Raw genomic sequence first — 16,476 nt, 5'->3', positions numbered from 1 at the left:
GAATGAGACTTGGATTTTCATCCTTGAGGGGGCAGTGGTAGTTGGGAAAATTCCTGACTCAACCTATCTATCCCAGGAGAAAATGCCCGCAAAGCCAGGATCTTCATTGCCGTGGAGCGATTGCGAGCTGGAGTCAGGCCAGCTTACTCAGGGGGTTTGTATAGTGCTTACAGTGACATTACTTACTTTTCAATAGAGGAGAAACTTAATTCATAATTTTTCTGAAAAATGCTGGCGGTGGGATTCTCTGCTCTGGCCGCATTGGAAATTCCCATCGAAGCCACACCACGCTGCCAGCGGGACGAGAGAATCCCGTCGGCATGAACAGCCGGTGAATTCCGGCCATTGTGTCCCCCCCCCCCCCAGAGAAACATAAAAACCAGGAACCTTCCTAATTTAAGAATAACTTCTTGTAAATTCACATTCCTGGCATAAGAGTGTCTTGCCTCATATTAAGAATTCTAGCATGAAAACCTGGATTTTCACAAAGCCCTTTAGAAATGGCGACTGAGTGGTGATTCTGGGATTCACAACCCCATTGCTGATTTTCAGGTGTACCTTTAAAGGGTGCAGGCTGGCTCGATAAGCCCAACCTGGCACTCCTGACCTGGCGAGATCGATTATGTAAATAGGCATGCCCTCCTCGCTGCACTTTTTACTAAGTTTGGGGGGGGGGGGGGGGGGGAGGGGTGGAGAAGGATGACTCGCGTGCCATAGGGACGTCACGGGGCTGCAGGTCCGGCGGGCCCCTTCCGGTCTGTACCCGCTCCTTGCAGTTGTGGGCCGACTTCTCCTAGGGAGACAGATAGTGCATTGTGATGCAGGCAACAGAGTTTCCACAGCTGGTGGCCTCTTGTGTGCAGGGCGGTATGGGTATTGGCATGTGGTGCAGAGTGGGGTCGGTGCAGTTGCCCACTGGAGGGTGGGGGGTGCGCGGTGTATTGCGGAGTTTGTATGGGACAGGCATGGTGCCAGGGGCACGGAGGTGGTGGCTCAGCACATCTGGCCAGGGGTTTGCCTATTGTGGGCCAGCACTGCCTGCCAGTCCGGCTGCTGGGGCTGCATTGGGTGGGGGGGGGGGTGCAAAGAGGGGGGACTGGGGTGGTGTCAGGGGCATGGTGGTCGTGGTGATGGTGACTCACCCTGGCCACCCTGAGAAGGTTGTGCAGCCTCTTCCGGCTCTACTGCCCGGGCCTGCCAGTGGGGCACACAACGCTCATGCCTCTGCCACCTGCACCCAGGCTCGGTTAACGTCAGCGGGTGGCAGCTTCCATCCCACCCCGGGGAACAGAGTGTCCTGCCTCTCCTCCACAGCATGCAGCAATGTCTCCAGTTCCACATCTGCGAATCTCAGGGTTGCTCTCCTTGGTGGCATCTTCTTGACTGGAATGAGAGTGTGTGGGGAGTGGAATGATTATGGGCAGTTCCAACTTGTCGGGTTCTCCAGTGCCAAACCCGACCGCAGTGAATGTGACGTTGGCGTATGTTGGAATTGTACTCGTTCCACGTGGCACACTGGCTGGCCCATTTTCATGTCCTGAATTGCTCCGGCAGTCGCACTCCCATCTTCATCGTAAAATCCTGCGATTCAGTCCAGCGTCAGCACTTAGTCTCTGAAACAGAGAATCCACCCCAAAGTATGTCCCATTCAGGATGGATGTGGAGATGCTGGCGTTAAGTCTTACAACACCAGGTTAGTCCAACAGGTTTGTTTCGAATCACTAGCTCTCAACTAGTGAATCAACCCGAGGAAGGAGCTGCGCTCCGAAAGCTAGTGATTCGAAACAAACCTGTTGGTCTTTAACCTGGTGTTGTAAGATTTAAGATGGAGAGGAAGGTTTTGTTTTTTTTCTCTCTGACAACCTGTGGAATTCTCTTCCCCAGAGAGCAGTGGAGGCCGGGTTATTGAAGATTTATAAGGCTGGGTTAGATAGATTTTTGATTGACAAGGGAGTCAAAAGGGACAGGGGATGGATAGGAATGTGGAGTTAAGGCCACAGTCAGATCAGCCATGATCTTATCAAAAGGAGGAGCAGATTCGAGGGGCCAAATGGCAGACCCTTCCTTATTCGCATGTACATATGTTTGTATGTTGTGCATCTCCTCCGAAGAGCCAAATCAAAAGCATAATACTGCACCTGCTGGAAATCTGGAATAAAAACAGAACGTGCTGGAAATACTCAGCAGGTCTGGCAGCATCTGGTGGAGAGAAAAACAGAGTTAATGTTTCAGGTCAATTTACTCTATCTCCATAGATGCGGCTAGACATACTGAGTACTCCCAGCATTTATTTATTTTTATCTTGAGGTGGCTCATGTCTATTTTTTGTGGGAATTACTTAATTTATTTGCAGTAATGCAAATGTCTGCAATTGCAAGCATGACATAAAAGTTTCAAAAGCAAAATGCTGAGAATGTTGGAAATCTGCAATTAAAATTAAAAAGGTTGCTGGGAATTCTCAGCCAGCATCAATGCAAAGAAGCAGCGTTAATGTTTCAACTCAATGCCTGTTTTAACCTTGATTGATCGCAAGCCTAGCAGGAATGTCATTTGGCTTGCTCACGTAAAGAACTGCCAGGCATGCTTTTATGAGAGTTGAGTGCTGGTTCCCAGTTCTGATGAAAGGCCATACAATTATCTCTCTCTAGATGACATATAGGGTCATTCATTGGTTGTCATCAATGAATGGGGCCATCGCTTCCACTCATCTTTTTTCAAGCCTCCCTCGGCCCACATCTCGATGCCATTCACCATCTGAGTTTTCTTCTTCATCTTGTGTTTTTACCCTCAATTTCTCCTTCAATTGTTGTCAGAGGACAAGGCTGTAAGGTCTTTGTTTCCAATGTCGTACTTGGTTATTTTATTCTTGTCTCTGTGTATTTTTAATGTTTTCAATTCGTAAATTTCGACTCTTGATAAACCCACTCACCTTTCTGCCCTTCCAGCTGATTCTGATCATCTTCCGCCATTACCCACATTTCAAAAACTGTTCTCCTCTTTCTTCAGAGTCCAACCCTCATGTCCTTCGAGTTCCGGCCGATTGGATAGCAAACGTGACACCACTGTTTAAAAAAGGAGGTAGGCAGAAAGTGGGTAATTATAGGCCAGTTAGCTTAACTTCGGTAGTAGGGAAGATGCTGGAATCTATCATCAAGGAAGAAATAGCGAGGCATCTGGACGCAGCATGGGTTCATAAAGGGCAGATCGTGCCCAACTGGAATTATTTTGAGGACATTACGAGTGCGGTAGACAATGGGGAGCCAATAGATGTAAGGTGCCACACAAAAGGTTGTTGCATAAGATAAAGATGCATGACGTTAAGGTAAAGTGTAGCATGGATAGAGGATTGGTTAATTAATAGAAAGCAAAGAATGGGGATTAATGGGTGTTTCCCTGATTGGCAAGCTGTAGCTAGTGGTGTCCCTCAGGGATCAGTGCTGGGCCCACAATTGATATAGATGATTTGAAGTTGGGGACCAAGTGCAATGTGTCCAAGTTTGCAGACGATACTAAAATGAATGGTAAAGCAAACAGTGCAGAGGATACTGGAAATCTGCAGAGGGATTTGGGATAGTTTAAGGGAATGGGCTAGGGTCTGGCAGATGGAATACAATGTTGACAAATGTGAGGTTATCCATTTTTGGTAGGAATAACAGCAAAAGGGATTATTTTTTAAATGATAAAATATTAAAACATACCGCTGTGCAGAGGGACCTGGGTGTCCTAGTGTATAACTCGCAAAAAAGTTGGTTTACAGGTGCAACTGGTGATTAAGAAGGCAAATGGAGTTTTGTCCTTCATTGTTAGAGGGATGGAATTTAAGACTAGGGAGGTTATACTGCAATTGTATAAGGTGAGGCCACACCTGGAGTATTGTGTTCAGTTTTGGTCTCCTTGCCTGAGAAAGGACGTACTGGCGCTGGAGGGTGTGAAGAGGAGATTCACTATGTTAATCCCAGAGATGAGGGGGATAGATTATGAGGAGAGGTTGAGTAGACTGGGATTGTACTCGTTGGAATTTAGAAGGATGCGGGCGGGGGGGGGGATCTTCTAGAAACATATATAATTATGAAGGCAATAGATAGGATAGATGCAGGCAGGTTGTTTCCACTGGCGGGTGAAAGCAGAACTAGGGGACATAGCTTCAAAATAAGGGGAAGTAGATTTAGGACTGAGTTTAAGAGGAACTTCTTCACCCAAAGGGTTGGGAATCTACGGAATTCCCTGCCCAGTGAAGCAATTGAGGCTCCTTCATTAAATGTTTTCAAGATACAGATAGATAGCTTTTTGAAGAATAAAGGGATTAAGGGTTATGGTGTTCGGGCAGGAAAGTGGAGCTGAGTCCACAAAAGATCAGCCATGATCTCATTGAATGGTGGAGCAGGCTCGAAGTGCCAGAAGGCCTACTCCTAGTTCTTAGGAGTTCAACATTCCACACGAGTGACTGTACTGGATATTTTTGTTTTGTTCAGGACTTACTACTGTCATTGGCCATGCTTCTTTCTGACACAAGTCAATGTATTAGAGAAACACGTTAAAGACAAAAATAAAAGCATTTTAAGGACGCACCATAAAAAAGGCACTGATTTCACTGAAAATAGAGCTAGAGATAAATAATAACCTTTTATGGTCACAAGTATGAAGTTACTGTGAAAAGCCCCTAGTCGCCACATTCCGGCACCTGTTTGGTAAGCTGGTACGGGAATTGAACCCGCGCTGCTGGCCTTGTTCTGCATCATAAACTAGCTGTCTACTGGGCTAAACCAGCCCTCTCTGATAATTTACATGGTTTGTACTATGTCACAATAATTGTTCGTTGTTGTTTCTGCAGAATGGAGCAGAGTTAAGAATGTTTAAATCCTTGCTTGTTTGTGGCAACTGCAAGGAGTTGGGATGCCGCCCTGCCTTTAGCGGCAGAGTTTTTGAGCGGGCACCCGCCCTGGTAGTGTAGTGTGCATCAACGGATGATGGCTGACCTTGAAGATGCTATTATGACAAGATCCCAGGTCTGGGGTAAAGGTTGTCAGGGCCCAATTCCAAAAGATGTGGGGTGTTTTTATGGAGGCGCCCAAGGTGGCCCTTGCATTAGAGAAATTTGATGGAGCAGATCTAATCCTATTTTCGAGGTCTGGGGTTGGTGTGGCCTTCCAACCACTGGTCCTGTGTTGTCCTGTTCCGGATGTCGGTCATGAGGGGTTGATGGTGGTCGGGCCAATGGAGACATTTCGGAGGGTCGCTTTGCATTTCATTATCCGAATGGTCTATCCGAACTGGGCTTTTAACCTGGCATGATTAATAAAACGGAATAACAGAACTAACCCTGAAAAAGTAAATTACATTCTGGTGAGTGCTGTCGTAATTGAGGTTAAGCTTTTGTAGAATTTAGTTTCTACCTTTACCCCATGTATACATCCCAAATTTCTGTACTGTAAAAATTGGAGATTTTAATTTACAGCTTTTTGCTTCCTGTTTGGATGCCTGTGAAAATACTTTAATGTGATTGGCTGCTCTAACAGCCTGCTGACCATCACTAGTTTTGTACTGGGAGGCCTCTGGTGTAGAATGCTACAATATGAGCTTGCTAAGTGAGGTCACTGTACCTCAGCAAAGGTTTACTTAGGAGATCAGTGACATTCACCACCTTCTAGGACTTGCAGGCTTCTTAAAGTCAAAATTACCATCACCTAAATGACAAGTTCTTGATTGATTTTCGTAATACCTTCATATTTGCTTCTCGAATTACAAAACAAGTAAAACATTGGGGTAAAATTTGCAGCCCCACCCACTGCAGGGATTCCAACCATTGACTTCACAGTCCCAAATGGACACAAGTACCTGTGCTATAGGCCTTCATATTTCCTTCTTGATTGTTAATGCAGAGACACTTTTTAAAAATATACATAGTATATAACTTCAGTGAGAAACATCCCAAAAGTGCAGGAACAACCAGATCCAAATTCATCAGAAGCATGGTCTTAGAAAAGAAGTTACTGCTCCACTTCCACTGAGGTAACAATGGTGGAGCAAGACTAGATTCAATAAAATTCCTGGCTAATAAGATCGATGAAATGTTGGAAGTATTCTGAAATATTAAGCAGGAATTATTATATCAGAACATTAGATGAGGACAATTGCTTAGAATGCAAGCATTTCACAAGGTAATAAATACCACACGCCACTGATTTCTTCAGATTTACCTCCTCCGACAGGAGGGGAATTCTGTTGACACTTTGACCACACGTCACATTTAACATCTCAAAATTTCTAAATGTTTGGCACCGTATATTACAGAAAAGATTTAGAAAATGAAAAATGACACTTCACCTTTAAAGAACATAAATTTATCATTGCTTTTCCTCTTTAACTACACGATGCTACAGAAGTTACAAGTGGAGAGTTATTTATAGGACACAATTCCGATTACAATGAGAAAAGATACTCCTGCAATATGCGACAGTATTCAATTTTTTAAAAAATGTTCTCTTTTTGCTGTTTCTGAATTTAATGGTCTCACTTGGATGATGTTTAGATTCGTGGCATCAAGTTCAGCAGTGCTATCAATATCCTGAGCTTCATCACTGGTTATGATAAACATTATCGAAGATGAATTAAAAGTCACTTTCTTTTTAGGCCGGACCACGACATTTTTCGATAACATGATCGGCTCGTCACGTTCGGCTTCAACAGCATGATTGTTTATAATCCACTTAATTCTCATCAGACGAGAGCAAAATAGTTGCATTAGGCACCATCGATACTGTAAAAGAAAAGTCACAGAAAAAATATTTGAAATGGTCATTAACCATTTTCGTGAACAATGAAATCATAGCCTTCCCGATACTCCTCAGGACTTAGTTTCCCCACGGAGTGCCGGCCAGCAAGCTGCTTGTAAGGGTTAAGCTAGTCCAATGGCAAGTGGGTGGAAAATCAGGGACTTTATTCCTGCTACTGATTATTTTCCAGAAACCTCTGCGGGGATGCAAGTAAATGAATGTTAGGCTTTGCATCACCTCTATTTAAACTCGAAAAACATAAATAATGGAGGAGACGCCAGGTTTTTCTGAGAAACACATTCCAACTTTGGCACTTCACAGGTCATGGGTGAGCCTAGACAGCAGGTTCAGTCAGCAGTTTTATATGTGCCCAATGTTATCCTCATACGAGCTTTCTCCCCCACCTCACAAATCCAACCCAGTTAGTGTGTAATGTCAAGGTGAAAAATCAACTTCAGAAGTATGGGACAATGGGCGCGATTTAACAAACTCATAGTGCTCAACTTAGTGTCAGGACGAGGTCGTTGAATCTCGCGAGAGGCCTCGGATGTCGGGACGAAGCCATTGGGGCAGCAGAGTGGGTAGCACTGTTGCTTCACAGCGCCAGAGTCCCAGGTTCGAATCCTGGCTTGGGTCACTGTCTGTGCGGAGTCTGCATGTTCTCCCAGTGTGTGCGTGGGTTTCCTCCCACAGTCCAAAGATGTACAGGTTAGGAGGATTGGCCATGCAAAATTGCCCTTAGTATCTAAACAAAAGATTAGGTGGGGTTACTGGGTTACGGGCATAGGGTGGAGATGTGGGCTTAAGTAGAGTGTTCTTTCCAGGGGCCAGTGCAGACTCGATGGGCCAAATGGCCTCCTTCAAATTCTGTGATCCAAGAATCTCGCGAGAGGCCTCAGCATGAGATATGCGATGCCAGAAAAGCTTAGCAATATTTGACGAATGAGACAATGGCATGCAATTTAACTAACCTGTCATGCCCATCTTGGTGTTGGGATGAGGCAGTTGAATTTCATGAGCGGCCTCGCATGAGATTTCCGATGCCAGAAACACTTTGCGAGATGTCCTGATCTGGACCTCGCAGCACTGGACATGATCCAGATCTACAAATTTTGCCATTTAAATATGCGTTTGCATAATTCTCATAGAAACATAGAAAATAGGTGCAGGAGTAGGCCATTCGGCCCTTCAAGCCTGCACCACCATTCAATATGATCATGGCAGATCATGCAAATTCAGTACCCACTCTTGCTTTCTCTCCGTACCGCTTGATCCCCTTAGCTGCAAGGGCCACATCCAGCTCCCTCTTGAATATGTACAATGAACTGGCCTCAACAGCTTTCTGTGGTACAGAATGCCACAAGTTCACAACTGAGAGAAGTTCTTCCTCATCTCAGTCCTGAATGGCCTATCCTTTATTCTTAGGCTGTGACCACTACATCTGGACATCCCAACATCGGGAACATTCTTCCTGCATCCACCCTGTCCAGTCCCATCAAGATTTTGTAAGTTTCTATGAGATCCCTCTCATTCTTCTAAACTCCAATGAGTACAAGCCAGTCCATCCAATCTTTCTTCATCTGTCAGCCCTGCCATCCCAGGAATTAGTCTGGTGAACCTTCGCTGGACACCCTCAATAGCAAGAATATCCTTCTTCAAACTAGGAGACCAAAACTGCACACAATGCTCAAGGTGTGGCCTCACCAAGGATAACTGCAGCAAGACATCCCTACTCCTATACTCAAATTCTCTCGCTATGGAGGCCAGCATGCAATTCGCTTTTCTCACTGACTGCTGTACCTGCATGCCAACCTTCAGCGACTGTTCCACCATGACACCCAGGTCCAATTGCACTTCCCCTTTCCCTAAACTGCCACCATTCAGTTAATAATCTGCCTTCCTGTTTTTGTCACCAAAGTGGATAACCTCTTTTACCCACATTATATTGCATTTGCCAAGTATTTGCCCACTCAGCCAGCCTGTCAAAGTCACTCTGCAGCCTCTTTTGCATTCTCCTCACAGCACACATTGCTACCGAGCTTAGAGTTGTCTGCACATTTGAAATGAAATGAAAATCGCTTATTGTCGCAAGTAGTCTTCAAATGAAGTTACTGTGAAAAGCCCCTAGTCGCCACATTCCGGCGCCTGTTCGGGGAGGCTGTTACGGGAATTGAACCGTGCTGCTGGCCTGCCTTGGTCTGCTTTCAAAGCCAACGATTTAGCCCTGTGCTAAACAGCATTTGGAGATATCCTTCATCCAAATAATTCGTGTATTTTGTGAACAGCTGGGGTCCCAGCACTGAACCCTGTGGCACCCCACTCGTCACTGCCTGCCACTCTGAAAAGAATATGTTTATTCCCACTCTGCTTCCTGTCTCTATCCATATCAATACGTTACCCCCAATACCATGAGCTTTAATTTCCTTAGTCATCCTATCTGGCTGCTTCACTAATGTCTTCTGTGGGACCTTGTCAAGAGCCTTTTGACAGTTCAGATACACAACATCCACTGTCCACTGGTTCACCCTTGTCCACACTGGTAACATCCTCAAAATTGCAGAAGATTTGTCAAGCATGATTTTCCTTTCGTGAATCCATGCTGACTTGGACCGATCCTGTCCCACTTTCCAAATGCTCAATTAGATCATCCAGCATTTTCCACACCACCAATGTCAGGCTAACCGGTCTATAATTCCCCGTTTTCTATCTACCTCCTCTTTTTTAAAATGGAGTTGGATTAATGACCCTCCAATCCATTGCAACTCTTCCAGAGTCTATAGAACACTGGAAAATGATCACCAGTGCATCCACTATTTCTAGAGCCACTTCCTTAAGAACTCTCGGATGCAGAACATTAGGCCCTGAGGATTTATCGGGCTTTAATCCCATCAATTTCCCCAATACAATTTCCTGACCAATAAAAATTTCCTTCAATTCCCCCTTCATGCTGAGACCCTCTTGTCCTGGCATTGCCGGAAAGATGTTTGTTCCTCCTTAGTTATCCTATCTGGCTGCATCACAACCTGGTATGGCAACTGCTCGGCCCAAGAAACTTCACTGCCTCCCATCCCATGACTTTCTCTACACCTCTTGCTGCCTTGGGAAAGCGAGTAGCATAATCAAAGACTCTCCCACCCTGCTTACTCACTCTTCCAACTTCTTCCATTGGGCAGGAGATACAAAAGTCTGAGAACACGCACAAACAGATTCAAAAACAGCTTCTTCCCCGCTGTTACCAAACTCCTAAATAACCTTCTTATGGACTGACCTGATTAATACTACATTCCTGTATGCTTCACCCGATGCCGGTGTCTATGTATTTACATTTTTTCTTTTCTTTTCATGTACTAAATGTGTGTTTGAGCTGCACGCCGAAAAATACTTTTCACTGTTCCTCGGTACACATGACATTAAACAAACCCAAATAAACAAAGTAATTGTCCAACTGGTCTGCCATCTCTTTGTTGCCCATTTTGAATTCACCTGGTTCCAACTGTAAGGGACCTATATTTGTCTTCACCAGTTTTTTTCTCTTCACATATCTATAGAAGCTTTTGCAGTCAGTTTTTAAATGTTTTCTGCAAGCTTACTCTCAGATTCTATTTTCCCCTTCAGAATTAAACCCTTTGTCCTCCACTGCTGAATTTCTCCCTGTCCTCAGGCTTGCTGCTTTTTCTGGCCAATTTATATGCCTCCTCTTTGGCTGTAACACTATCCCCAATTTCCCTTGTTAGCCATGGTTGAGCCAACGTCCCAGTCTTACTATTGCGCCAGACAGGCATGTACAATTGTGAAGTTCATCCATGTGTTTAAATGTCTGCCATTGCCTATCCACCATCAACCACTCAATCCTAGCCAATGCATTTCTCATACCATCCAAATTAGCTTTCTTTAAATTCAGGACCATGGTCTCAGACTTGTGTCACTCTCCATCTTAATGAAGAATTCAACCATATTATGGTCACTCTTTCCTGAAGAATCTCACCCCACAACATTGATAATTAATCCTCTCTCATTGCACAATACCCAGTCTTGGATGGCTTGCTGCGGTTCTTCGACATATTGGTCGAGAAAACCATCCCTTATGCATTGCAGGAAATCCTCCTCGGTCGCATTGCTACCAGTTTGATTAGCCCAATCAATATGCAGATTGAAATCACCCATAATAACTGCTGTACCCTTACTGCACACATCTCTAATTTCTTGTTTGATGCCTTCCTCAACCTCACAACTACTGATGTGATCTGTACACATCTCCCACAAATGTTTTTTGCCCTTTGGTGTTCCACAGCTCCACCCATACAGATTCCACACCGTCTGGGCTAATGTCTTTCCTTACTATTGCGTCAATCTCCTCTTTAACCAGCAACGCTACCTCGCCTCACTTTCCTTTCTTCTTTCCTGAATATTGAACACCCCCAGATTTCCCATCCTTATTCACCCCAGAGCTAGGTCTCCCATGATCCCAATTACATATCCGTTAATGATTATCAGTGCAGTTATTTCATCATAAATTCTGGCATCGGTACCTAACGGTCACACCTTGGAGGCCTCACCAGGGCGCTGTTTAATACTAGTTTCCCACAAACCGGGGGGGGGGTTACCCATGACTAGGTGCGGCCTCTGCGGAGATAAACGGAGGCCAAAAAAAAAAGGCTAAGTACTATTGAATAGCTAAATGTACCCTAAACCAGACATTTCGCACCCAATGCAAACCTATTGCCTCACCCAAAAACAATAACCTGCAGGTCAAGCAGAGGGAGAAGAGGTAGTTGGATCCTATGATGATTAGCCAGTAGGCTAACAGACAGCTCTCTCTCTAGCTGGGAACAGAGAGAAGGACAGAGGAAGACAGTTTTATTTAACCCATCAGCTGGGAAAGATATGGGGAGAGGGAAACAAGCTTGAAGCCCAGATTCGGAAGGTGGATGACAAGTTAAGCAAGTAAGACTTCAAATACTATTTTACTACTTCCGCTGTTCTATTGTTCGCTGTATCATGTCAAGATTGATTATTCCCATTGCTTAATTTAACCAGCTCTAACCTGGTCTCACTGAGAATGTTTGGTTCGATCTTTGCAAAGTATTAGATAAATGCATGCAAGCAAGGGCCCTATTCTTACAACATACAAATTGGGTGACAAAATGTTTCAATGATTAATTTTCGTCCTGTAACTAAGGAGTGCTGTGGTCCACTATAACATCCTTTTTTACCACTCTCGCAGAGATCATTAACATGGCAAAGACCAAGGGTCAAGAGGTGGAACCTTCATAATCTGAATGATAAATCAGTCACTGCCTCAAACGGCTTCGTTAGCAAGGGGATGTAAAATATTCATATTGGCTTCGTTAGCAAGGGGATGCAAAATATTTATATTTTAATTAGAAGCGTTCCAACATACCTTTTCACTCATGCAGATATAAATGACATTATTATATGCCATGCTCGACTTGGCAAGCAGTGAAAGAATAATGCTTATGGTGGGGGTAACGATGTCAGCGTAACCATACATCAGCATGAGGGATACCACTGCATATGGCACCCAACTGATTAAGAAGATGAAGATCATGAAGAAACACATTGTCGTCACATTCTTCTCATTCGTTAATATCTTTGCAAGTCGGACTGACCGAAGATCTTGAATGTTTTGAAGCTGTAGAGACAAAGAAGTTATAATTTGGAATGGATTAACCTGCTGTGTTTGCCATATGTTGTTCCACTGAGCCCCTCTGGCATTTATTGGATGGAATGGCTTCCAAGGCCATTTCTGAGGACACAGATAAGAGTCAACCACAATAATCAGGAGCCTGGGGTCACATATGGGGCAAACCGGGTAAAGACGGCAGATCCTTCCTAAAAAAAAAAAAGGATATTAGTGAATCAGAAAGAGTTTCCAGTGAAACCGATGGGTTGGTGGAATTGCGGATAACGATGAGGACTGTCGGAGGATACAGCAGGATTTAGATTGTTTGGAGACTTGGGCGGAGAGATGGCAGATGGAGTTTAATCCGGACAAATGGGAGGTAAGCATTTTGGAAGGTCTAATGCAGGTAGGGAATGTACAGTGAATGGTAGAACCCTCAAGAGTATTAACAGAGAGATCTAGGTGTACAGGTCCACAGGTAACTGAAAGGGGCAACACAGGTGGAGAAGGTAGTCAAGAAGGCATACGGCATGCTTGCCTTCATTGGCCGGGGCTTTGAGTATAAGAATTGGCAAGTCATGTTGCAGCTGTATAGAACCTTAGTTAGGCCACACTTGGAGTATAGTGTTCAATTCTGGTCGCCACACTACCAGAAGGATGTGGAGGCTTTAGAGAGGGTGCAGAAGAGATTTACCAGAATGTTGCCTGGTATGGAGGGCATTAGCTATGAGGAGCGGTTGAATAAACTCGGTTTGTTCTCACTGGAACGAAGAAGGTTGAGGGGAGACCTGATAGAGGTATACAAAATTATGAGGGGCATAGACAGAGTGGATAGTCAGAGGCTTTTCCCCAGGGTAGAGGGGTCAATTACTAGGGGGCATAGGTTTAAGGTGAGAGGGGCAAGGTTTAGAGTAGATGTACGAGGCAAGTTTTTTTACGCAGAGGGTAGTGGGTGCCTGGAACTCGCTACCGGAGGAGGTGGTGGAAGCAGGGACGATAGTGACATTTAAGGGGCATCTTGACAAATACATGAATAGGATGGGAATAGAGGGATACGGACCCAGGAAGTGTAGAAGATTGTAGTTTAGTTGGGCAGCATGGTCGGCACGGGCTTGGAGGGCCGAAGGGCCTGTTCCTGTGCTGTACATTTCTTCTTTTGTTCCAGGACAATCGCAGTGTTTAAAGGTCACCATTACTAAATGTTTTTTCCAAGTTTTATCAACTGAATTTAAATTATCCAACTGCCGAGGGGATATGAATTTAGGTCTCTGCATTAAGATTATTCCAATCTGTAGACAAATCAGGTCTAAAAAATGTATTGGATTTTCATCCCACTTATCCAGAATTCTGGAATATCATGATATAGTTCCACAGGGTCCAGCTTTACACAGTTTATCCAGTGAATCATGCATCACGTATGATCCAAGGCAGTATGCAAATGTCAGCAGCGATGGCAGTGGTTAGCACTGCTGCCTCACAGCATCAGGGACCCATTGAGTGTGGAATTTGCACAATTCTCCACATGCCTGTGAGTGTTTTTCATCCTGATGCGCCGGTTCCCACCCACAGTCAAAAGATGTGCAGGTTAGGTGGATTGGCCATGATCAATGGGAGAGGACGATGGTGTTGGCCAAGGAATTGAGATCTTGGGTTGGTGCTGACGTGATGAACCAAATGGTCTCCTTCTGCACCAACGGGATTCTACACCAATTATCGGGCTTAAAACAACTGATCGAACGGGACAGGGAGGCCAGTTGATTTTCTTTCCCTCTCCAATTCTGGAATACAGAGATCAATTACAGGGAGTCCCCAATAGCTGCCTCATCAAAACTAAAATCAGCAGAATGCCGCCAATCTGGCTCAAGCTTACTATGGAAATATAAATATCAACTCAGCTGTGGGTGACACAGTGGCGCAGTGGTTAACATTGTTGCCTCACGGCGCCGAGGACCAGAGTTCGATCCCGGCCCCTGTCCACGTGGTGTTTGCACATGCTCCCAGTGTCCGCATGGGTCTCACCCCCACAACCCAAAGATGTGCAGGGGCGGCGGATTGGCCACGCTAAATTGCCCCTTAATTGGAAATTCTTTTTAAAATCTCAAGTCGCCACGAGAGCTGATCAGGCATTCTGAAGAAATACAATATAGGAGGCAGCCATGAGATCCCAGGTTGCCCGAGGCCTAGAAAACCAGGTTGGCCAGAGTTAAAACATGGAACAGGTTAAATGAGGGACTCCCGTCCTCAGGGGAACTTCTACCAGTTCCTGTCCCATCTCAATTAAACCTGAAAATACGGGGCTTGAGGATCAAGTTTAATATCTTACCTGACCCTAACCCACCCTATGGAGACTTGAAGATTTGCAGGTTCAGTATTTCTGGCAGGATTGCAACAGGTGACATAAAATCATGAACTTTTCCTTTTTTTTTTCAATTTTGGAAAATAAAACTATACGAGAAACATGCAAGCCTTAAAATTAGCGCAGAAAGTGGCTCATTCATAATGATCAAGACAATTACAAGGAATAGAACATAGAACGATACAGCGCAGTACAGGCCCTTCGGCCCACGATGTTGCACCGAAACAAAAGCCATCTAACCTACACTATGCTATTATCATCCATATGTTTATCCAATAAACTTTTAAATGCCCTCAATGTTGGCGAGTTCACTACTGTTGCAGGTAGGGCATTCCACGGCCTCACTACTCTTTGCGTAAAGAACCTACCTCTGACCGCTGTCCTATATCTATTACCCCTCAGTTTAAAGCTATTTCCCCTCGTGCCAGCCATTTCCATCCGCGGGAGAAGGCTCTCACTGTCCACCCTATCTAACCCCCTGATCATTTTGTATGCCTCTATTAAGTCTCCTCTTAACCTTCTTCTCTCCAACGAAAACAACCTCAAGTCCATCAGCCTTTCCTCATAAGATTTTCCCTCCATACCAGGCAACATCCTGGTAAATCTCCTCTGCACCCGCTCCAAAGCCTCCACGTCCTTCCTATAATGCGGTGACCAGAACTGTACGCAATACTCCAAATGCGGCCGAACCAGAGTTTTGTACAGCTGCAACATGACCTCCTGACTCCGGAACTCAATCCCTCTACCAATAAAGGCCAACACTCCATAGGCCTTCTTCACAACCCTATCAACCTGGGTGGCAACTTTCAGGGATCTATGTACATGGACACCTAGATCCCTCTGTTCATCCACACTTCCAAGAACTTTACCATTAGCCAAATATTCCGCATTCCTGTTATTCCTTCCAAAGTGAATCACCTCACACTTCTCTACATTAAACTCCATTTGCCACCTCTCAGCCCAGCTCTGCAGCTTATCTATATCCCTCTGTAACCTGCTACATCCTTCCACACTTGTCGACAACACCACCGACTTTAGTATCGTCTGCAAATTTACTCACCCACCCTTCTGCGCCCTCCTCTAGGTCATTGATAAAAATGACAAACAGCAACAGCCCCAGAACAGATCCTTGTGGTACGCCACTTGTAACTGAACTCCATTCTGAACATTTCCCATCAACCACCACCCTCTGTCTTCTTTCAGCTAGCCAATTTCTGATCCACATCTCTAAATCTCCCTCAATCCCCAGCCTCTGTATTTTCTGCAATAGCCTACCGTGGGGAACCTTATCAAACGCTTTACTGAAATCCATATACACCACATCAACTGCTCTACCCTCGTCTACCTGTTCAGTCACCTTCTCAAAGAACTGGATAAGGTTTGTGAGGCATGACCTACCCTTCACAAAGCCATGCTGACTATCCCTGATCATATTATTCCTATCTAGATGATTGTAAATCTTGTCTCTTATAATCCCCTCCAAGACTTTACCCACTACAGACGTGAGGCTCACCGGTCTATAGTTGCCGGGGTTGTCTCTGCTCCCCTTTTTGAACAAAGGGACCACATTTGCTATCCTCCAGTCCTCTGGCACTATTCCTGTAGCCAATGATGACATAAAAATCAAAGCCAAAGGTCCAGCAATCTCTTCCCTGGCTTCCCAGAGAATCCTAGGATAAATCCCATCAGGCCCCGGGGACTTA

General features: G+C 44.9%; 1 protein-coding gene across 1 annotated transcript in view; it reads right to left on the bottom strand.

Annotated features, from left to right (window-relative positions):
• Positions 1-6,325: 6,325 nt before the first annotated feature.
• The window catches only part of opn3 (opsin 3), a 57,856-nt gene continuing 47,705 nt past the window's right edge, over positions 6,326-16,476 (bottom strand). The window contains exons 3-4 of the mRNA XM_072511463.1: positions 12,175-12,426; positions 6,326-6,757 (exon numbers count right to left, since the gene is read on the bottom strand). Of these exons, the coding sequence (XP_072367564.1) occupies positions 6,461-6,757; positions 12,175-12,426 (549 nt within the window). The 3' untranslated portion in view covers positions 6,326-6,460. The remainder of the gene's footprint in view (positions 6,758-12,174; positions 12,427-16,476) is intronic.

Source organism: Scyliorhinus torazame, chromosome 1, assembly GCF_047496885.1.
Source record: "Scyliorhinus torazame isolate Kashiwa2021f chromosome 1, sScyTor2.1, whole genome shotgun sequence".
NCBI classification, from domain to species: Eukaryota; Metazoa; Chordata; class Chondrichthyes; order Carcharhiniformes; family Scyliorhinidae; genus Scyliorhinus; species Scyliorhinus torazame.
Note: the sequence above shows the minus strand (reverse complement) of the source record. Positions and strands in the feature narration are given on the sequence as shown.